Below are 24,395 nucleotides of genomic sequence, written 5' to 3'. Positions count from 1 at the left end.
GTTTTAAGAGCTATTTCTTTGTAGAGCGTTCTTTTTGCGTCTACAGTAGTTTTCACGGTGTCATGTAACTCTACATATGTGATGAGTGAGCACAGTAAATTTTGAACTTTTTCATAAAAAATTGATATTGTGTCATGACCTTGAATTAAAAGCGATAGGTCGGTAAGTAATGCTATTTCATTTCTATGGTCGGCGAAACTATTTATTAAGCTGGATTTAATACTGTCCCAGTCATTGGAAATGCCATTGGTTGATAAGGTTCTGGCGGCAGAACCTGTAATTTTGTTCAAAATTCCACTAATCAAAGAAAGATTTGAAAGTTTAAACTCTTGATCGGGATTTAAAAATGACTGCACTAATTGATCGGCCAAATTAATAAATCTAGTTAGTGTGTGAGAATTTCCGTCTAAATTCGGTAAAAACTTGAGCGACTTATTTATCCTGTCTAACAAGTCAATTTGCCTAAGTTCCGGCATTTTCCCTAGTTATCTAAACTATCTACTTATATCAAATAATTAAATTAACAAAAGTTCAATAAAATGAAAGTACCTATATTAATTAAAATACGCAGGTGAGGGAAAAAATCGTAATATATTATAGTACCCTGCGCTAAAGTTAATATAACAACCAATAAAAAGGATTTCATGTACTCACAAAACCAAAGTCGCTGGCGAGCTTCGATCCATCGATTATCAGTATGACTCGAAGTCTTCAGCGGCAGCTCCTATGACAGCTGCTCCTCGTAGGTTCCCTAGTCCTGTCAAGGAAGTTGATGGCCTTGACCTGATTTTTAGGGTATGCACCACGACGACCTTGAAGATCCAGGACTATCCTTTAAGACTGCGCCAGTTACATAAGGGCGGCTGCCCAGAGCTGGTATAAGTCAGAACACCTTTTTGGTTGGTATATGGTTTAATTGGGTTACAACGGAATTACAAAAATGGTATATATTATAATTAAAGATAATGTAGTGTACGTCCGTTCGCGTCGATGATCGTACACGAAGGCGCCAATGTGTGCTTCTTCGGCAGGTAGCTCACGTTGCGCTGATGGGGCAGTCAGCCAGCGTAACAACTAAACAATGGTAATAATAATTGTCGTGTTATTCATCGTTACGTCGTGCTATCGCTATCTCCTACGCGGTTACACATTACTTTAATCTACCTATTATTCTATCTACGCTTAGAATGTTCAAACATGAACAAAGAGGGCACTTGGCGGCAACGTTAGTTCCGATTTTCGCCACGCGCCAAGATAGCCTTGTCGCACTGTATTTTGTTTGAGTGGTTGATGTTTGGTTGATCTTCTGAGTTCTGACCATAAATTACCATAACCAAGCATAACATATAAGATTTTTGTATCTATATAGATTACCACAAATAAAAAATAGTGAAAAAAAAAAAAAACTTACGAACTCGGCTTCACTTTGTGTTTTTTTTCTAATTTTACTGTCAGCAGAGCTGATAAATTAGGTGCATATTTCGTATGCAACAGTTATTTTGACTCGATATTGTGCTTTATTATGATCCAATTTATCGGAAAAAAGGTCCCAAGTGATTCTAATAACTAAAATCAATAACAATCAGTCTGCAACAAAGGTACGCTTATGTTTCCTTTGACCGAACATATAACCTGTGTTTAGTGCTAGCGACTAGCGTCCGGTTGGCGTCTGTCATAGTTAACACGAAACATTTCATAATTTTGTTATTACGAAGATGCGGGGAAGTGGTTTTGTGTGATTGCGATCAGTGGAATTGTAAATCGTTTATCATTTTAGTGATCAAGATGAATTATGAGGCGGAAAGAGCCATGAATCAGAAGCGGTTGCGTATGGAGGGTGAGCCGGGACACGGCGTTGTCCAGGGAAACGGATTGCCGCTTAATTATATAGGTATGCTGTGTTACACATACTCGTCCGAGGGAAATCTGGCTGGGAAGTGTAATACAGTGGCTGCATATTTGTTGTAGATAATGGCCACCAAATACCGTATCAACCGTACGCGAGTGCGTATAACACGCATTATCCACCGCCGGATGCGTTCGCGGCGTACGGGCCTCCACCCCCTGGTGGCTACGCTCCGCAGAACCTGTCGTACGCTCCTCCCGCGCACCAGAACTATGCACATCACCAGAGTTTCCCGCCGCAACAGCCTACCCAGGCGCAGCTTCACATGGCACAGTCACATATGGGTACGTAAAATGTATACTAAACAACCTGATCTTAAATTAGAGATTTAGGACTTGGCATATTACTTTAATACTGTGAAATTCAATTTGTTTCTAGGATAGTATTTTACCTTCAACCGCATTGTGGCTTTATGGTTTTAATTTTTACTGTACATTTTTGTCTATTAATTGGATGTTCAAGAACTTTATTCATAATTTTGTATATTGTTACAGCAAATCAAACATTTAAAACAACATTTTTCTTCATAACAATATAGACCCTTTTATTAACTTGATAGATAATATTATGGAAATGGATAACTAAAAAATAGCTTACTGAGACTAAAATGTTGTAGTTCCCTTGCATAAAGGGAGCCAAACCAAAATAAAATGAACCTACAAATCAAAAGTCAAATTATTTATTCAGATTGATATTATTTTTCACTATCTGATGGTCAAGTGCTGGATTTGTATAATGCAAACTTAAAACTAAAGCTACGAGGGTTTCAAACATGCAAAGGTTTGAGAAGAGCCCACAATAAACTCAGCCGGGTACTCTTTTTAGGGTTCCATACCTAAAGGGTAAAACAGTACCCTATTACTAAGACTACTGTCCATGCTCCTGTCTGTCCGTCTGTCACCAGGTTGTATCTCATGAACTGTGATAGTTAGACAGTTGATATTTTCACAGATGTATTTCTGTTGCTGCTAATACAACAAATACTAAAAACCACAATAAAATAAATATTTAAATCCCATACAAAAAAAGTGATTTTTTTGCTCAATTTTATAGACAATGGTAGGGAACCCTTCGTGCGCAAGTCCGACTCACACTTGGCCAGTTTTTTTACCATCACCACTTTACAAAATCACTTATTCTTATTAGAACTATAAACAGCTGTTTGACTACTCATTTCCAAGCTTTCTTATCATTTAAATAATGCTTTTACATTGTAATAGGGTTTTTTAATAAGTTAACACTTTATCTAATCCAAAGGTAAAATATCAATTTTATTTTAAACTAGCTTATGCTCGCGACTTCGTCAGTGTTCGTCAGCGTGGACTACACAAATTTCAAATCCTTATTTCACCCCTTAGGGGTTTAGTTTTCAAAAATCCTTTCTTAGCAGATGCCTACGTCATAATAGCTATCTGTATGCCAAACTTCAGCCTGATTCCTCCATTAGTTTGAGCTGTGCGTTGTTAAAGTCTCTCTTCTGGCAGATTTGATTAGTACCCTCATCATTAGCACTACAGTCCATTACAGGACACGGGCCTGCTCCAAAAGATTCCTCCATCTATCTCAATCATTTGCACTCATTCTCTTCTTGCACCAATCCATTTTGCATCTCAATTAACCGCATCCAACCAAAAAAGTTTTGGCCAAACAATATTTCTACATCCATCTGGGTATGACAACATGAGTTAAAAAAATTATAGAAATAGTATTTATAATATTAATTATTTAATAGTATTAGTAATTTGTTATTCAAATAAACTTTACAATTAATGCCTTAGAATCGTCACTGAATTTACCACTAGCTCGGAATGCCCTTTCTACCAAGAAGAACCAGCAAGAAACTTGGCGGTTGTTCTTTTCAAATATTCAATTTACAATAATGCCATGTATAAGTAATTGTTGTCCCGCCCCTTGCTAGAGCTGCAAGTCAATTCCACTCTCTTTTGGCAACTGCTCATCCATTACGATTCCTATTAGTGAGTCAGATTAGTATACAGGCAATTTAAATGCAGATTAAGGGTTGTTTCAGTCCAAGGCTACGGAGATGTGGGTGTACACAAAGCAGCATGGCCGCCGCAGCCACATCTACTGCCACCGCTGGACACACAAAAACCACTTGACATCAAGCAGCTCAAACCGGAAATCAAACTTGAACCCACTGATACACACAAGAGGCCGCATCCAGAAAACGAAATGATGGTATGAGTTTTCTATTTTTATATTTCAAACTAGCTAAATGCCCGCGACTTCGTCGTCGTCGTCGTTTTGTTTGTAGAGGTTTATAGTTAGTATCAAAAGCACTATGCTCAGAGCATTGGTTTTATTTTTTCTGTAAAATAAACAAATTTCTATTGACTAGGTACCTATAATTATTATTTAAGATTTTTCAGATTGTAAACTTCGGAGTTAGGGGGGGAGGGGGATACACCACTCGGTATAGTTCTCTTTGAAATTTCGAACCCCCAATTTTCCGCCCTTTTTTAATTCAACTAAAAATAATTTTGGTTTTTTTTTTTATTTCAATGATGTTTGGCCACTCCTTTATACAACTACTTACGCCAAATTTCATGTTGATAGATTCAATACTTACTGAAAAAATCGACTGTGACAACAGAGAGACAGAGAGGGAGAACATATTAAGGTTTCCATTTTGGTACAGAACCCTAAAAAGATTAACTTTTTAACATGTCTAGAAACGTCGCGATTATTTTATTTTGTGCTTATACTATAATCTATTTATCCACATAATGTTTTGGAGCTATTTCTAAAACACAACCACTAATTAATTAACTGGGGCTTTGGGAAATGGATTAAGACAGATACTCACGATGTTGACGCTTTTATTGCCACCACGGTCACGGAACTTCACAGAAAGACTTGACAACACTGCACATTCCTAACGAAGGAACTCCTCAACAGTTAGCAGCACAGACATGAAATGTTGTAAACACATTTAATTTTACCATGACGTCGCTACGGCCAAGCATACGTAGCCGTAGCTATGTGAAACTGCTGCCACCGTTGCCGTTATCGCTTAGTGGCAGTGTTTTCGTGGTGTATATGTGATCACGTGATCAGATTTTTGGAAGCTCATATCAGGTCCAAGTTGTTTACACTCAAACTTCTTATTTTTATGAAGTTATATAATAATATCATATCCTTACTCTGTGGTAATGTTATGGAAATATATTACTAGCTTATTCCCTCGACTTCGTACGCGTCGACTTCATAAATTTCAAACCCCTAATTCACCTTAGGGGTTGAATTTTCAAAAATGCTTTCTTAGCGGATGCTTAGATCATAATAGCTATCTGCATGCCAAATTTCAGCCCAATCCGTCCAGTAGTTGAGCTGTGTGTTGATAGATCAGTCTGTCAGTCAGTCAGTCACCTTTTCCTTTTATATATTTAGATATCACTGTTTCAGACTGCTGAGATGGAGCATCCTAAAATCAAGATCAAGACAGATATCTTTAAACCAGATGAGCTGGCGCTTAGACCTGATGTTGAGAAACCACGTGGTATGTTTCGAAGGTGCACATTTTACGTCGGATTTGATATATTTGTAATCTACTAACTTATGCCCGCGACTTCGTCCGCGTGGACTACACAAATTTTAAACCCCTATTTTACACCCTTAGGGTTGATCTTTAACTATGAGATTTTAACATTATGAGCTTAATAAAATATGTCATACTGCTAATCGCAAAAATATTAACTACAAAACTTCTTTATAGACAATATCGACAACTTCAAAACTGACAGACTTTCATACAGACTTCAAACCCCTATTTTACCACGGACTTGAGGGGTTGACTTTTGAAAAATCCTTTCTTAGCGGATGCCTACGTCATAATAGCTATCTGCATGCCGAATTACAGCGCGATCCGTTCAGTAGTTTGAGCTATGCGTTGATAGATCAGTCAGTCAGTCAGTCACCTTTTTCTTTTATATATAAAGAAGAAGATTACATTTTACGTTGGATTTAAATATCCAATCCTTCCAAGTAATTTATAGAGAAGGTACTTAAACGCTTTCCGTACAGCGTGACGTTAAGAATTAATTATTTAAATGAATAAAAATCATGGTTTTTTAAACATTACTCTCTTTAATAATTAATTTGAACTTCAAAGTTAAACATTATTATTTACCTTGTCTCCAGATGTTGCCGCTACAATACCAGTAGAAGTCGCTAAAATAGCTGACCCATCTAAAGGTAAAATATCTTATATGAAAACCAGCCAAGTGAGAGTCTAATTACGCTCCGCGGGTTCTGCAGTCTAGGATATGTCTAGTTATTAATCAGCTGCGCGATTGCGGAAAAATGACAGCTACAATGTCACGATCGCAATCACCTCTGATTGACGCTCGCTAACTATTGGCTACAATGCATTGTTGCAACAAGAATCGCACAAATTCAGCCAATCAGAACAATTGAGATTATAATAATGATTGATGCAGGTTGTACGAAATCGATCTACTGGTTTAATCGTTCGACCGCCTCAAAAACAAAATAATCTTGATGGCGCTACAACTTAACAATTAAAGAAACATTTCCATTTTTTAATATTGTTAATTTGAATTTTAAAACTGACTTTAAGATAAGTGTTTAAGTTTAACACGTGTGTGTTGTGATATAAGTTTATCTATGTAGTATGTAATTACATAGTTGATTTTTAAATTATTTTGGTGTTAACATATTTTTTCTTTTATAAAATGTAGAAGAAACCGGCTTTATTCACGTATTTGGTCTAAAAACCACTCACGATAGTTTCAATGCTATATTTGAAATTTTGTGACAATTAAAAAATTAGCTGAACTCTGTATGAAATTTTGTTCAAATCGGTTAAACAGGTGGACCGTGAAAAGGTAGCAGACAGACAGACACACATTCGCATTTATACTATTAGTATGGATAAAGTATGGATTTGAATTATTGTGAGTAGTATTCAATGATTTTTCTTCTTTTAGATGATGGACAGACAACTAGAGTAGAACTTGAGAAACCAATTGGTAAGTATGATTGCGAAACATAAATACTTATTATCATAAAATAAATTAAGATATAAGTTTTTATGCTATACGCATATCATATATTCTGTAGTTTGAGAAAAAGAAGTGTAATTTGGAGTGTCTTCCAGCAAGATTGTCCGCTGATATAAAGAAGGTGGCGGGAAGTGTCTGGATGAGGATAACTGAGGAGCGGGTGTGGTGGTGCTCTCTGGGAAAGGCCGATGTTCAGCAATGGATGTCCGCAGGCTGAAATGATGATGATAAAATGTTTGATATATTTTGTTCTAGAATCGAGCAAACCTGAGGGCGTAACAGAAGCTGGCAAGGATGTCGCACACCCTAAAGAGCCCACAGGGACACCTTCAGATAAAAGGTTAGCATTTTGGATACAATTTTTAAGTAATAAAGTAATTTCGACAAGTGCAAAATGTCGCTACTAGATGGTAAATATACACAAATTTCGTCATCGGCAGCAAGCGAACTGTGGCCTAGCGGTCAGGGCGTCGAGCGCGATCTCAGAAGACGTAGGTTTGAATCCTGCCGGTTCCGCAGGCAATTAAAAATTATTTAGAAATTTCCTAGAAGTGTACCTAGGTAAAAACACTATCATTTAAATAATAAAATGTTTTGTATACAGTCTAACTCTAATCGTTCGTAGCATTAATACAATTAGTCTCAAGTCTAGATAGTATTAATTTTTATTTATTTCAGACACGAATCCCCCAAAAACAATAGTACATTGGTACTGATTCTGGTCATAACTAGATTTTATAGTATTCACATCCTTTTCTTACTAATGTAATACGAAAAGGACAGGCACAGATTGACAGGTTTCAATTTAATTTAAAACTGTCAAACTTCGTGATTTTAGCTGCCAGTCGTGAGTCTGTTGTTTAAATTAGTAGCGTGCACTAAAACTTAGGATCTTTAAATTTAAAAATCATGTTTTGTCCTTTTTAGCAATATTAAAGAGAAGGAGATGCAGATACTCTCAATTTAGTTTAGAGAAAGACAACAGAATAGGCGCCATTACCTACCTACCCTAAAATAATTTGTATTATTTCACAGTGAAGAAGACAGAAAACCGTTCAGTAGTCCGGAAGGTGCAAAAATGGGCTTCACGCCAGGGAAAATGACACCTGGTTTAGAGGTGACATTTTTTTAAACGTTTTATTATAATACAATTATTATTCTTTAGTAACTTGCTGTTGTATTTTTCCTTTCGCTCAAACTATGTTGGCAAAATGAGAGAGCGAGAAAATGCCTCACTTAAATTCAGTTGGGTACTTTACGGCATCTGACACACTTGTAGCGATGTGCGGTGGTCGCTTAATTATAGCGGAGAACTCATCGCGCAGGAATCTTATATGGCCTGTTTGCAAATTGCAATACACATTACACACACACTCCTGTGCTGCTGCTATGCTCTCCTAGTACTTTATTCCTATAAGTTACCAATCAGTGGTTAAATTACAATATTTCAGGTCTCGTTAAAAAAGTCTCTGACCTTGTACTTGCGCAGTGGGTGATTTATCGATGTACGGCTAAACCATATGAAATGATCAGCATACGTAAACGGAGGGGAACTATGTGAGAGAATATTATGTCTCGGCGGAGGTGACGGTGACGATTACGATTTTTGTCTCATTTTACTCCCCGAAATTCATCTGAAAGCAAGCGTGGCTTCAAAAATTTTCTATTTTTATTTCCATACAGCCGAAAAAACGAGGTCGTCCCAAGGGGTCTACAAACAAGCCGAAGCCACCAGGCACGCCCACCAAGTTGACTCCCCCGACGCCGAGCGCTGCGACGCCCCGCGGCCCGCCACCCGCCGCGCGCCCCATGCCCGCGGGCCGGCCGCGCGCACCCTCCGGATATCAATATGCCATACGACCGTTCAGGAAGGATTTCTCAGGGATACAGTTCAGAAGGTAGGACAAGTTACAAGATAAGCTGCCAAACACGCCTACCTCTAGATAACCTTCCTACACTGGACGCTGGGACCCCTGCGTCCCGCCATCCACAGCGCGCCCTCTCCGGTTCTCCGTTCTCTCCGGTATAGGAAGGACTTCTCAGTGATATAGTTGTTCAGAAGGCAGGACGAATTACGAACACGTCTGGCACGCCCACCTTGTTTTGTTTTGGAGATGGATCTATTTTGTTCTGATCTGGCATAACTTTGAAAGCACAGGCATACCTACTTGCGGCCGAAATTAATAAGCTATCTATCCATGATTTGGCCTACTAAGGATAGAGATTTGTGGTAACTTGTATGGAGTTTATGCCAAATTTTGTATCTTTAGTAGAGCAAATCGTGGATGGATAGCTTATTAATTTTGGCCGTTGGTGAGCATGTAAAGCCATTTGCTGGATTTTTCGTGACAAATCTTCTCGTCCTGTGCATACGTCTTGATCTATCTATCGGTGATGATCAAAATTTTTAGTTTAGACTAGTGTTTGTTAAACCAGGCGATGGAGCGACGACTGTCTGGACTCGTCACACATCCCGAACGAAGTATACTTCGGCGACGTGCCCGTGCCGCTTACAGTGCTGTACAATTACTACGACGCGAACGCTGAGAGGGAGAAGTTGGCGACGCAAGCTGCACAGATCGCTGCTCAGAAAGCCGCCGCTGCCAAGCTCGCTGCCGCCAAGCTGCAGGCCAGAGGCGTCATGTCCAATGAGGTAATAGGTCCCTTAGCGCGGAATTCGTGACTGCCGGGACGTGACCCGAGAGAATATCTACGGAGGCGCGACCTTACGACGGCACTGGCACAACTCTTATCTCTTATCTTCAAAACATGGTGTGTAGGCAACAACCAATAGCAGATGGAGGCGCGCTATGATTAGCAGAGATAATTTCATTCAAAAATAAAATTTCTGCGCAGGTACATCGGCATAACAAAAGTGGTAGACTGTACCAATCATTATTGGTACAATCATGCTTAAAAAAGCAGTGGCTTTTTAAGCATTAGTGTCGTCAAGCGCAAGCCTATTTTGCAATTTAAAAAGTACCCATTGCCTCATCTTCATGATCAACCCATGGTCGGCTCACTACAGGGCATGGATCTCCTCTCAGAGAGAATGGTTTTAGCCAAAGTGTACCCGTTGGCCAAGTGCGGATTGGCAGAGTTCACACACCTTTGAGAACATTATGGAGAACTCTCAGGCATGCAGGTTTACTCACGATGTTTTCCTTCACCCAAGTGATATTTAATTACTTAAAATGCACATAACTCCGAAAAGTTAGATATGCGTGCCGAGATCGAACCCCTAACTTTTGATTAGGAGGCGGACGTCCTAACCGGCTATCACAGCGTCCACCCGCCCACTACCTAATCTGGTCAAAATAGAAATTCAAAATGTGATGTGTATCAAATCTTTGAAAAGAGCAACCGCCGAGTTTCTTGCTGGTTCTTCTCGATAGGAAAAGCATTCCCAACCAGTGGTAGATGCATTTAACGATCCAAAAGTACTTGTAAAAGTTTAATTGAATAAAAAATATTTCTATTTTTTTATTTACTAGCTGATGCCCGCGACTTCGACCGCATGGAATTAGGGTTTTTTAAAATTCTGTGGGAAATCTTAGATTTTCCGGGATTAAAAGTAGCCTATGTCACTCTCCATGTCTTTATCTATACCCATGCAAAAAATCACGTCAATCTGTTGCACCGTTGAGACGTGATTGAAGGACAAACCATCAAACAAACACACTTTCGCATTCATAATTAGGGTACTGATGACAATTTCTTCTTTTCAAGGTGACTACGGTCGACTCATCATCATCCGATGACTCGTCCGGATCTTCCGAAAGCGGGTCCGAAGAGAGCGATGACGTAAGCATTATTTTTTTAAAGATTTCACTTCATACAATCATCATTTGTATATAAAATAGATAATATGTTAATCGATTATATTTTTAGCATTCTAACAGCCTTCCAATAACATTTGTTCCAATATCGGTAACAAGCTACTAAGGTCCTAGACCCTAGTATGATTATTAAGTATTAGTATAGTAATATTAAGGGATGATTTACGCTAACACGTGACGGGCGCGTGCCGTGCCACGGATTCAGAACATCACGAACATTTTATTTGAAGCAGTTCATGCTTCACCGTGTGGCGTCCGTGCCTTGTACGTACGTGGCACGGCTCGTGCCCGCCACATGTTAGCATAAATCATCCCTAACTGTACGTAAATCTGTCATTTAGTATGGATGAGAATAGAAAACTTTCCATCCATACTTAATGAGAGATTTGCGCACAGATGTTAACTTGAAAAGTTAGACTAGGGCATATTGATTCGATATTGAATACACATTTCTATATAAGTCCCGCAAATTGCTAATTTTAGTGACGTCAGCACTAGACTGAAGTTTCGTGCTGATGGTATATTTTTAGACTGACGACAAAATGACGTCATTTCGATGTTAATGTGACATGGTTTCAGCGCAATAGCAATTTGTGGGACTTATATCTCCTTTCGAATCAGCGTCCCATACCGATATCGGAGCAAATACTGTGGACATTTTCGTAAGTATAAAAGAAGTTTGTCTGTAAATTTTTTTTTAATTTTTATTCGTACAGAAATTATTTGAGCTTAAAAATGGCTTCGTTATTTGTGAGTTGTGACCCAACTATGCTCTATCCATAGAAAGAAGTTAGTATAGTGCTCTCTCTCTGTAACATAATCCCATACAAATGACAAAGCCAAAATATTAGTGGGCGTGAAACAATATTTTGAGTAACCAATCACAAACATGTAAAGACTGACATAAATAGAGGCCATTGACTTCTATTCTTATTTTGATCTCATTATATTCAGGCGACACGACAAGCATTCAGACAGACAAGAACTTGGACGATTTTATGTCGAGTAGGGTAGTACTATAATCCGGGATGTGGTTTTATTTCTACAAATTGTAGGACATGCCCCTAAAGCGCGGCCCTGGACGGCCCAAGGCGCCGAAGTCCCCCAAAGCGTCGGGCGCGCCGGGCCGGCGCGGCCGTCCGCCCGTGCCGCCCGAGCTGCGCCAGCCCGGCATCACCGACATGAAGAAGTTCCTCAAGGCGGCTGGCATACGCTTCGACTACAAGAAGCTGACGGAAGGTGAGCTAAGTGTAGGACATGCCCCTAAAGCGCGGCCCCGGACAGCCCAAGGCGCCGAAGTCTCCCAAAGTGTCGGGCACGCCGGGCCGAGCGACGCGGCCGTCCGCCCGTGCCGCCCGAGGCATACGCTTCGGCTACAAGAAGCTGACGGAAGGTGAGCTAAGTGTAGGACATGCCCCTAAAGCGCGGCCCCGGACAGCCCAAGGCGCCGAAGTCTCCCAAAGTGTCGGGCACGCCGGGCCGAGCGACGCGGCCGTCCGCCCGTGCCGCCCGAGGCATACGCTTCGGCTACAAGAAGCTGACGGAAGGTGAGCTAAGTGTAGGACATGCCCCTAAAGCGCGGCCCCGGACAGCCCAAGGCGCCGAAGTCTCCCAAAGTGTCGGGCACGCCGGGCCGAGCGACGCGGCCGTCCGCCCGTGCCGCCCGAGGCATACGCTTCGGCTACAAGAAGCTGACGGAAGGTGAGCTAAGTGTAGGACATGCCCCTAAAACGCGGCCCCGGACAGCCCAAGGCGCCGAAGTCTCCCAAAGTGTCGGGCACGCCGGGCCGAGCGACGCGGCCGTCCGCCCGTGCCGCCCGAGGCATACGCTTCGGCTACAAGAAGCTGACGGAAGGTGAGCTAAGTGTAGGACATGCCCCTAAAGCGCGGCCCCGGACAGCCCAAGGCGCCGAAGTCTCCCAAAGTGTCGGGCACAACAATATACAACTGGGGTAAGCAGTGCATTTATGCCTCTATGACCTGCACGCTACTGCCCACTCAGTATAGTTATCTTACTTTGAAAGTTGAAAATACTAATTATTTGTTCATGAACGCATTTTTTTTGTGATGTAACCACAAATGCACGATTTTCGGATTTTCCCCTTATGTGTGCTATTAGACCTACCTACCTACCAAACTTCATGATTCTAGGTAAACGGGAAGTACAGACAGACAGACAACAAAGTGATCCTATAAGGGTTCCGTTTTTCCTTTTGATGTACGGAACCCTAATACTTAATTATAAATTCAGCCAATAATTTCATTCAGGTTGCACAAAAAACAAGGACCGGGTGTCAAAGATGAACGATCTACTGGTAACGGCGGGGTTGGAGGGCAAGCCCACGCTGGAGAAGTGCAGAGCGCTGAAGAAAGCCAAGATGGACAAGAAGGAGCAAGAGAAACAGGCCAAGAAGGAAGCCAAGGCGACCAAGCACAAAGAGACGGAAGGTTGGTATAGTTAGCGAGCAGTGTCGGAGATTTTATAAGTTGTATAAGCTATAGCTCGCGACTGCGTCCGCGTGGACTACACTTTCAAACCCCTATTTTACCCCCCTTAGGGGTTGAATTTTAAAAAATCCTTTCTTAGCGGATGTCTACGTCATAATAGCTATCTGCATGCCAAATTTGATCCCAATCCGTCCAGTAGTTTGAGTTGTGCGTTGATAGATCAGTCAGTCAGTCCGTCAGCTTTTCCTTTTATATATAGATTATTATTATTCTCGATTTCATACCTCCTGAGTTCATCACAAATCATTAAACTATTCAAAGAATATATTTAAACTAGAAACCTACAGTATAATTTAAGACCTGGAGAGTGATATAGCCCGGAAAATCCAAGAGTTCCCACTGGCTTTTTAAAAACCTAAATGTACGCGGACGAAGTCGCGGGCATCAGCTACTTACTAATATATATTATTGTCGTGTTGAAATATGCTGGCGTGCTATTTTGTTGCATACCGATAAGAACCGATTGACTTTTTTTTAAATAATCAACTAATTTCTGAGCAAGCGAGAGAAAACCTTATTTATTAATTTGTGTTGAAGACGGCGAGGAAGGCTGCGCGCGACGGATGACGCGCGGGGCGACGGGCGTGAAGCCGCGGCAGCGCATCGTCATCTCGTCCGACGAGGAGGACGGCACGCCCGCCGCGCGCCGGACGCTCTCCAAGCTGCGCTCCAGCGTCAACGACGAGTCGGATTCCGACTAGGTGAGTGTTTCTGTTGCCCGCCAAGATTGATCAACCACTGAACTAATCTCGCCAAGAGTGGCCCAGTGGTCCACCCTGAACTAATCTCGCCAAGATTGGTTCAGTGGTCAACCACTGCACTAATCTCGTCAAGATTGGTCCAGCGGTCAACCACTGAACTAGTTTTCAGTGTTTTATGAACTGAGTGTTCAATGGGCTCAAGAATTAAAATATAAAAGTACCATTAGTACAAACGTTGCTAGAATTCGAGAATCGAAACGAAATAACATCAAAGTAAAATGGACCTAAAGTGCCTTGAATTGAAGTCAAAAATTCAATGCCACTGATTTTAATTTCGCAACGTTTCCGCTTGGAGCGCTGGCTGTAAATGTGTAGACAAACTTGAGCTTTAAAACAAGGCATTTAAGATCCATTTTACTATAATGCGGAAGCGTTTCGACTCTCGAATTCTAGCAACGTTTGGTGAGACGTAAAATCTTATACTACGGGTACTGATAAAGATTGGCAATTATTATATTAGTATGGATTTCAGTTTGAAAACTTGAATAATGAATAGATTATATTGTATTTGTCACTCAGGTGGTAATTCTTGACTTCTCTGCTTGGTGAAGGTGTCAAATGGACAATAAATTGCCGATACCGTTCGCGGGCAGTGAAAGGACTGTGTGCGGGACCTCTAGAAAGTGCTTCGACGGGGGTCGCTTGCATGGAGCGTGATCGCTTCAATTCCTACTAATTTTAGGTCGAAGTGTCGAAATTTTGAAAATCCGCGTTGTAATGTACGATGGGTGTGCAAAAGAAGGTCGGGTAGATACGATAACGTGATTTTATATTTTTACCTTTATATAATTTATCATATTTATTTATTGCGCAGCCTGAAATTGTGTAACTTTCTTCACTAAATAATATACATGTAAAGTGCGTGTCAAAACACGCATGAAGTAGGGTTCCGTAGTCATGCTAGAATCTGGATACAAAAACTTTGTCGCTCATTATTTGTCCCAAAAACTTTCTAAGAAAGCTCTGCATGATTTTAAATACCTATTGAACAAGGTATCACACTGGGACTAAACCAAAATATTTGGCTCTCGCATTTCATGTTCAGGAGGTATCCTGCTATTTTTTCCAAAATTTAAAATATACCTTTGTGTAGCGGTAGCAGGTTTCTTTATCTACGCTGAATTTCAACTTTACAGCTCTTAAGTTTATTTTAAAATGGCTGTGACACACAGACTGACTGGACGAAACTAGAAGGGTTCCTTGTGTAACTACGGAACCCTAAAAATTCAGAACCCGAAAATTCAGAACTCGAAAATGTGAGAAATAATAGTAATTCACTAGACATTACCTGTAGTACGCGACAGGCTGAGATGGCAATCGGGGTGGGGACGCCCCGCACACCTGCACGGCCCCTGCGCTATTCTGGTACGGAATAGTGCGGGTGTGCGGGGCATCCCCCCGCCTTATACCCCGATTGCCATCTCGTTCTGTCGCGAACTATAGGTACTACTCGAATCGCACGCGCTGCCGACAAAGTTATAATGTTTAGAGCAAAATGAGCTCTCGTGCGTAGTAAAATGGTATATTGTCCGTTCATCGTAATTTGACGCGTGGAGTAATATGTTGGCACCATTGCTTTGTTTCTTTATTCTTTAGAACTTAGAGTTTAATGTGTGATTTGCAATGGTGCCAAGTGCCAACATAATATTACACTGCACGCGTCAAGTTACGATGAACGCAACGGACAGTAATAGGCGGCACGCACGGCCGGCCGCAAAGCTAACACGAGGTATATTACTAATGGTTCGAGGTCGCTTTCGAGTTTTGTTTTTTACGGTTATAAATCTGCCATTTTTTGGTTTTGATATTGTTTTCTTTTTTTATAATTCGATTGTACTACAAAGATAAAATCATTTCGCTGCGGGAAAACAACCAAATTTTCCAAAATTTGGAATAACAAGGATTATTTTTATATTACCTATATATTATTCGAAGGAAACGTCACTAATTTTTTTTATAAATTATTTTATATTAAATTAGGCGTCGTTCGATTCTATTTGTTTATTTAATATTTGTGAATGTTTAATTATGAAGATAAAATCAGCGTACAAATTGTATGTAATTTTGGATGGCAGCTCCATATATATTATAATCTTTAATCACTTCACTTGTTGTTGATGTTCCAGTGGCAGTACATTTTGACATAAAATCGATTTCAGACAATTAATGTGAATAGCTTCATATAAAATGTTCTGCCACTGGAACAAGTGGGAACGGGGGTAAATATGTCTTTATGTGTTTTTATGCAAGACTGTTGCGTGAGCTTGTATATATGTATGAAGCCTTTTTGTGGCAATTCTTGCATAAGGGTCAGCGCAAACGGAGCATAAAACTGCTCAAGCAAACATAAATAATTTTCGTACTTATATCAATCATCATATTATATGTGTATATCATTCATCCAAATAGAATCGTAAAAGCTGTTGCTTGTTTGTAAGCTTGTTTTGTAAGATAGAACTTGGTTCTTTTATTTAGATATCTTTATTTTGCACACATTAATACAAAATAAAAGTGAAAAAACTGTACAGAAATATAACTGTATGTATTTATGTATGTACATAAAGACCGCCTTTTTGTACCTACTTTTTAAGATCTCTTTTTGTAACTGCCATTTGTGTTTTGAGGTGCAATAAAATTTTTGCGATGCGTTGTCGCACCGCAGTGTTGTGGCCTCGCCCCTCGCGCGATGATCGCGTAATCGCGTTGTATCAAGACAACGCCTGACATGAGAACTAATTAAACGCCATCACTAAAAAGTTTGAAACTAGACAAGTATGATATCTAATTACTGTCAAAAATACGCAAACCATGCTCGAGTAACACACTCAGTTTTCGCTGACCCTATGTTGTTTAAAATTAAATACGTCTTGATACGCACACATATTACATGCAATGGTATTTTTTAATTTTCAGTCTTACATAATTAATTTTTTTCCAGTTTGTTTCCAATGATTTTATTTAATAGAATAGTATAAACTTAAATAAAAAAAAACAACATTAAATTAAAACGAAAATAAATTAAATCTAAAACCTCATCGAGACCACCGCAGCAAGGCATTGTACCCAAGATGCTGGCAGCATTACCCCTTTGGATGGCCAAACTATTTCTTTGACCAAGTTAGCTGCCAGCTCTCGGGTCCCCGGTTGACTCGATAACCCTTTTTGAAATCTCCTCAAAAAGAGCTCGAGCCCCCGGACCTCACGGCCCCAAGGTCTCCACACCAAAAGGCACATTTTTAACTGGGAAAAAAAATTCTAAACTAAATTAACGAATCTAAAAATAACGCTAATCCTTTTCCGCATAAAATAGTGTAAAAAGGATAGCATTATTTTTAGATCTATTATTTTAATTTGGTTTAGAGCTTATGTACAACTGAATTAAGAATCATTAAGTTTCGTTTTAGTAATGCACACATACTCGTATGTATAGTCCATATAATGCACGGCATAGGTCGAAGGCGCATTTATTGAAGTCAATGTTTGTGATTTTTATAGGTGTTGAACAAAAACATTTTCCAAGTGGAATATTTGGGTATTTATATATGGCCATATAAATTAATTTTATGTATTCTCTATGGAAAATGTTTAAGTGAAACACCTTTAGTCTTGTATTTATAAGAAATTCGAATTTTATTTAATGGGCATTTATTTATAGAATACAAATTCTGATATTTTCAATGTTTAATTTTAGTAAAATAAAAGTGTAATACATATTTATAAAATCATTTGATTACTTATATTTTTACGTCCGATTACTGAAACATTTCTTACTACTTAAAGCTCGTTATCCATTTATAGGGAGCGGTGCAGAAATGTTGTCACTCGACCAATCACATTTTTGATAAATGTATCACGTCATCTACTAAGAATCTGATTGGTCTGCTAAACATATCTCGCTTTATTTGATACTGGACTTATGAGCTTAAATATTAAGTGTCATTTTTTTCCATTTATTTATTTTATCTGTTACGTAACCGCCCACAGAATTAGATAGAGCCTCAATAGCTTAACCGGTAAAGGAGTGGACTGAAAACCGAAAGGTTGACGGTTCAAACCCCGCCCGTTGCACTATTGTCGTACCTACTCCTAGCACAAGCCTGACGCTTAATTAGAGAGGAATGGGGAATATTAGTCATTTAACATGGCTAATATTCTTATTAAATAAAAAATTACATAAATACCCCCTGACGTATATATTTTGTTGCACAGCCGTGTTAACAAGAGTTGGAACGTACAACGTATTCACACATTGCGCTTGTGTTGTGTTTCTGAATAAGCGCAAGTGTCATGAAAAATCTGTCTCTCTCGCACACGGCCAAGCTTATGAGTGTGATAGAGAAAGTTGTTATTGTTTTGTTTTAACAACTACATGTTATGAAATACATTGTGATTTTTTTGTCTTTAAATCCATCTGTCAGTCTACCGATAGTTAATTATTGTGAGGTTAGAATGAAATATTTTTTGAAAAAATTGTCAATATACAAAAAGACAATCTCGCAAAATAGTTATAATGTTTTTTGATGCATCACAATAAAAACAGTGATGGAAATAATCGTTTTATGAAGGATTTAAAATTATAATTACAGAGATACGTTATTATTTATATCGTAGAAATGATATTGACCCCTCAAAAGTCACGCAGCGCGCGCTGGCCGCAACCTCGTTAAAATAATATGAATCGATGTTAAAACGTTTTGCTCTATAATAAAATTGCGTTTTTGTGAGCCAGCTCTTGCTAACCGACCTATATATTTTAAGTATAACTCGTCGGAAATATCTGCGCACGTTGCTGGAATGCGCTTCCCCTGGCGCTTCCCCGCAGCTCGCCCGTTTTCTTCTATCCAGTACCGTTGCCAACGAAAGCGCGTTGCATGACGTCACTAAGCCAGGTTCTCAGATATTTCCGACGGGTTGTGATGCACTGAATGTTTGAGAAATGTTTCAGTATGCAACCATTAAATCAACAAAAATGTCAGCTGTTTATATAATGTATACTATATAGCTCTTCAGAAAATACAAAGGGGATTGTGTTATGTATTTTAGTGAGATGTGGAAGGACCGTGATATTAATTTGATTAAAATGTATAGCGGTATGGAATGAAGGCCGATTAAACTGTAGGACTAAACCCCTCGCTCATTTTATATGTAGTGGTAGTAAATGAAGCTTGGCACTCTAAGGGTGACCAATCAACACTGAACTATGCTGCACTTGCTGTGCTGTTGCGCAACACACTGCGCAGCTCAATGTTGTTTGTAGAAAAAACATAGCACCAGAAAGTTAGCTTAGCTGAGCACAGCACAGTGCAGCATAGCTCAATGTTGATGGGTCAGTCTGAATGTTCATTTGTGCCTATAATACAATAATTATGAGAATAAATGTAACGCGTATTTGTGAGTCGTAATTTTTTTTTTGATCATTTGATAGCAGAATATACGTTGTACTTTGAACGGAAACAAATTTTATACTTTAGATTTTAACGGAGGACTGTTATTATTAGTGTATCAATAAAACGGTAACACCAAGACGTTAAATGTTTAGCGATTGTACATAAATAATATAGAGGGTTAAGATGGACACATACTTACAACACGCAAATCAACTCGAATCATGCGGCCGGCGCGGCGTGTTGAATCTGCTGCTCGATTGCAGGAAAACTGTAAATTTGGGAATCGACCTACTGGTTACGATTTAATTCTTTCAACACGTATCGCATATGATCGGTTAAGCTCTTTAAACATTGCATCAGATTCGAAACCGAGTATTCTCGATCTGAAGAAATCAAGAACCCGTAGTACCATTTATGAGGGATTGCGCAATAAATCCGAATTTCGTTTTCCGAAACCGTAAAACGTCATTCGATCTAATGCAGAATCTCTCATACAAAAGTACTACGGCTTCTTCAAATTTTTGGATTCGGATCGGATGCAGTGCGTATAAAACCTTATGGCCTAAGAGCCAGCGCGTGCCATATCATCCTTATTTTATAAAAGTTGAAAGTTTCTGTGCTTATTGCCCCCAACACTGGGAGGAACGGTTGTTTGGATGTTTGTTTGGATCATGGTGGCTTTGGAGATAACAGGTAAGAAAGGTGTAAAAATCTTACGTCAAAGTATAAAGTCTTTTTTTTTTGTATTTTCTTCGACTTGGTAATAGAAATCACGTCATGCATTGCCAGACACTTAGTATGGTGGCGATCCCCCGCCAGACACATTTAAAGTTTAATAAATTATTAACGTTTAAGGGTATCTGGCGGGGGTTCCCACGACACTAAGTCTGACAATGCATGACGTAGGTTTTTAATACTACTCCGAAGAAAATATAAAATAATTAGACTTTATTCTTTGACGTAAGATTTTTTACACCTTTATTACCTGTTATCTTTCACAGCCACCATGATCCAAACAAGCATCCAAACAAACGTTCCTCCCAGTGTTGGGGACAATACGCAGGAAACTTTCAGCTTTTATAAAATAAGGAAGGTCCTGGCACGCGCTGGCTCTCTCTCTCTCTACTAAAGTTGCGTGTTAGGTATAAGTAGGTATGTTTCCGCCCTTAATTGGTAAGTAATGTGTGTCCCTTATTTTTGTACAGAATTAAAAGTGAAAGAGAATCGCCATCGGTTTTGTAAATAAGTGTGTGAAAGAATGAAAAGTTCAAGTGGCACATGTAATTATGATACTTGTGTAAAATTGATTTTGGGCAAAAAGTTATAATTATATCTCAGAAATAAGATCCTTGATCACTCGGTGACAGTCATTCAAGACTAGAAAATATTATAATTTATACACTTTTGTTTATTTAACTGTACATCATAATGGCTACAATTTTTTGATCATTGAAATCTTTCAAGCACTAATGGGGCACAGCGGCTCAACTCGCCTGGAGACGTAATCAAAAATTAATCCAAAAAATTATTTCAAAAGAACAATGCCCAAATTTTATGAAAAAAAACCAGCGTCGATCATAATAATTTATATACCTAGTATGATTGTTTGTAATAATAGAAGGTTACAAAAGCATGAAATACGTATTTAGTTTTTATGAATCTTATGTTACTCCAAGTTTTTTGCATTGTTTTTAGGCCGGAAATAAGTGGTCAAGAAAACTATTAGTACTAGGCAAAGTATGATATTGGTCTTTTTGTCAGTTTGTATGTCTCATCTCGTACTCACATTTTTTTTTACTGTATAAAATGTTATGTAACTTGCACTTTGGCCACTTTTGGCTCACTGTGTCTGGCTTGGTTATTTTTATTTGTATGTGAAACTATGGTCGAACAGGTCGAAATGGTAATCGGGGAGGGAACACCCCGCACACCCGCGCTAGTCCGGTGCGGGCGACGTTCGGGCGTGCGGGGCGTTCCCGCGCCTTATTCCCCTATTGCCATCTCAACCTGTCGCGGATTATAGATGCATATTTGCGACCTTCTATTTTATACCCTATTCATATATAAATTATTTGATCTTTTGAGGTACCTGCGCTTTGAATTGATCACTTGATCTTATTAGACATCTTTGAGGCAAGCGCGCTGCAACTTAGACTGCATCATTATAACGCGTAAAATTAACTCCTCACGCGCCATTTAAAATTTTTGGTGTCAAATTTCATGTTAAAAGTGTGATTTTAGACCTTATTTTAAAGGTGAACCGTACTTATGACATGACGCCTAAGGAGTCATCTTGTACGGACTATACTTGCCATTTGATTGTAGCCAAGAGCTAGTCTATAAATTTAAAAAAAATCAGCTGGTACAGTAAACCCGGTTCCGTTCTATAGAACGACCGCATAGGTTAACATTCAAATCACTGTCAATACGGAACATTATTTTTACTCAAGGAAAGGAGGACTGTACAGAACGACGAATCTCAAATAGGTCAAAATATATTGTTTTATTTTTAACGAAGGGCAAAGTTGCTAGTAGATATAACTTACAAAGTAGTACGTACTCGTAAAATTAATAACGCCTTAGGAGCAGTGTACACCACGCAGATAATTGCTCGAGTATTTTTCCATTGGTACAAAATTGTATAATACTTAAAAATTACTCCTCATGCAGCATTTTAACTTTTTGGGTCAAATGTCATGTCAAAAGTACTATTTTAGTCCTTATTTTAAAGTTGAACCGTACTTTTGACATGATAGTTGACCCATAGAGTTAAAAAGGCGCGTGTGGAGTAATTTTTTACGGACTATAATTATATTTTATATCGCTTGATAAGGTCACCAGGCGGCTTTAATGTAACCCACCACCATAACTTTCGACTATACCTACCTAATATGCACTTGTAAAGAAAAATATTTGAGTTTTTTCCGTTTGGTCTGCACCAGGGATGTTACGGATATTCGCATCCGTATCAATTAATGCGGAGCTTTACGGATGCAGATTCATATATGGAACAAGTAACGACCTGCATAGAAATTGGGCGGAGTCAGAGTGGCGCGTGCTAGTTGATAAGTTCGTTCGCTAACTGACCAATCAAAAAGTGTACAATGGTACCCAATAGGGTGTTACGGATATCCGCATCCGCAAATGCCGCATTAATTCAGACATCCGCATCCACATCCGCATCGGTGGATGTGAACTTCTAATAATCCGCATCCGCGGATGTAAATATTGGCATCCCTGGTCCTGGTCAACAACCCTGGTCTCCACTACCCTTACAAATAAATGGATATGTACGAGCGAGTATCTACATATTATAATGCCTATTAATATTGCTTTTTATACCTTTGAAATTCAGACAGTTTGTGTATTCCATGTACACATAGTAACTTAAATATTACCATAATATTATGTACAAAGTCATAACATTATGGTAATATTTAGTAGAACTTTAAAATAGGATCTTTTGTTTTAATTTCATGTCTATATTTTGAAGGAAGCGTGTATGAATATAAATATTGTATGAGTAGTGTGGAAGGACACGACAATCACAATATATCATAAAATATATTATTAAAATAAAAATTGTACATATAAATAGATAATTTTGGTATAACATAATAATAATTATGGTTAAGTAGATCCTATATATGTATTTGTAAGATATTTAGATGTGTTTGTTTTACCACACATAGTTCGACCACTCTAACTTGGCCTTTTATCTCGACGTTTTTAATAACAACCTGGTGCCTTTTTAAAGTGGTCGTTTTGTATTAGTCAACTACATATTATTTTAAAAATTAAATATACTATTGAATAAGAAAAGATGCTATTCACCGATAATGTGTGTTTTTATTACATAACCTTATACGGCCAAAATTAATCTATCTGTATTCTGTCGATAAGTTACTTCCCAAAGTTTTTACTCGACATTTGTATGGTTTTTTTTTTACAAAATAACGTTGCTTAGTAACTTATCGACAGTGTAGAGATAGATTGATTATTAAGTAGATAATTTCAATCCTCTAAATTACAGCTGAGTGGAAACGACGTGGAGACGTGGACTTTTTTGATAACAACTCATGAAGAGTGTATACTGCACAGTGTGCACACGTAGTCGGCAAGAAATATTGTACATCGACCTTTAGAATGAGATTTCGGCTTTGTAGGGCGTTGTCTTTCACTCATACCTATGTGACACGACTGAGACAACTCTCTACGAAACCGCTAACTCTTCCTAAAGGTCGACGTACAATATTTTCTGCCGCGTACTGTACGTCGCGTGGTCGCGAACCCTTTCAGTCTCCTTGTCTATTTTTAATATATGTACTATGTAATTTCAATCGAGTTTGCATTTTAGGCAATTAATATTATATATCTGCACTAATTGCTTCAACAGTGAAGGAGAACATCGTGAGGAAACCTATGCCTGAGAGTTGTATATTATGTTCTCAAAGGTGAGTTAAGTGATAAGTGATAAGTCTGCCAATCCGCACTTGGCCACCGTTGCGGACTATGTTCGAACCCTTCTGTTTTTGAGACGAAATCCGTGCTCAGTAGTGAGCCGGAGATGGGTTGATGGATGATTCTCCTTTATTTTTTTGTAGCGCCTGGGAGTTGGGACTAAGACAGGGTTGTTATTCTAAGCTTTGATCAATAACGCATATATCTCCGAAAAGTTAAATGTGCGTGCCCGGGGAATAGGGAAAATTAAATCGTTCTAGGGGATATTGAATTAAGTTTTTCCCACTTACATTTACTTACGTAGGTACCATTTACGTAGTTTCAGTGTCAAATGAGTGATGCCCGTTTATCGGAACCCCTACTAGATTTATATCTTATCGTTGAGTGATTCAAATTAACTGTAAATCATAAGAGCAGTATTTTCCGATTCCCTTCCGGCAACAGTTTTCCCCACCACTTTTAATATTATTAGATAGGTATTCTTCAAG

General features: G+C 39.0%; 1 protein-coding gene and 1 long non-coding RNA gene across 5 annotated transcripts in view; both read left to right on the top strand.

Annotated features, from left to right (window-relative positions):
- LOC138402812 (uncharacterized) overlaps positions 1-24,395 on the top strand; it is a 154,120-nt gene that overhangs the window by 11,134 nt on the left and 118,591 nt on the right. The window lies entirely within an intron of this gene.
- Positions 1,406-23,286, top strand: LOC117984966 (HIRA-interacting protein 3-like). Of its 4 annotated transcripts, none has more exons than XM_069500510.1 (16): positions 1,406-1,598; positions 1,778-1,891; positions 1,969-2,190; positions 3,936-4,105; positions 5,333-5,426; positions 6,068-6,121; positions 6,877-6,918; positions 7,207-7,291; positions 7,987-8,068; positions 8,635-8,849; positions 9,388-9,604; positions 10,681-10,755; positions 11,861-12,029; positions 13,059-13,238; positions 13,836-13,999; positions 14,579-23,286. In XM_069500510.1, the coding sequence occupies exons 2-15, from the start codon at positions 1,786-1,788 to the stop codon at positions 13,997-13,999; spliced, it is 1,875 nt and encodes a 624-aa protein (XP_069356611.1). In that variant the 5' UTR covers positions 1,406-1,598; positions 1,778-1,785; the 3' UTR covers positions 14,579-23,286. The 4 variants fall into 4 exon arrangements, with proteins under 4 accessions (XP_069356611.1, XP_069356610.1, XP_034827534.1 ...); XM_069500509.1 differs by having other exon boundaries at positions 11,846-12,029; positions 14,611-23,286; XM_034971643.2 differs by having other exon boundaries at positions 11,846-12,029.

Source organism: Maniola hyperantus, chromosome 9, assembly GCF_902806685.2.
Source record: "Maniola hyperantus chromosome 9, iAphHyp1.2, whole genome shotgun sequence".
NCBI classification, from domain to species: Eukaryota; Metazoa; Arthropoda; class Insecta; order Lepidoptera; family Nymphalidae; genus Maniola; species Maniola hyperantus.
This window is presented reverse-complemented; position numbering and strand designations above follow the sequence as displayed.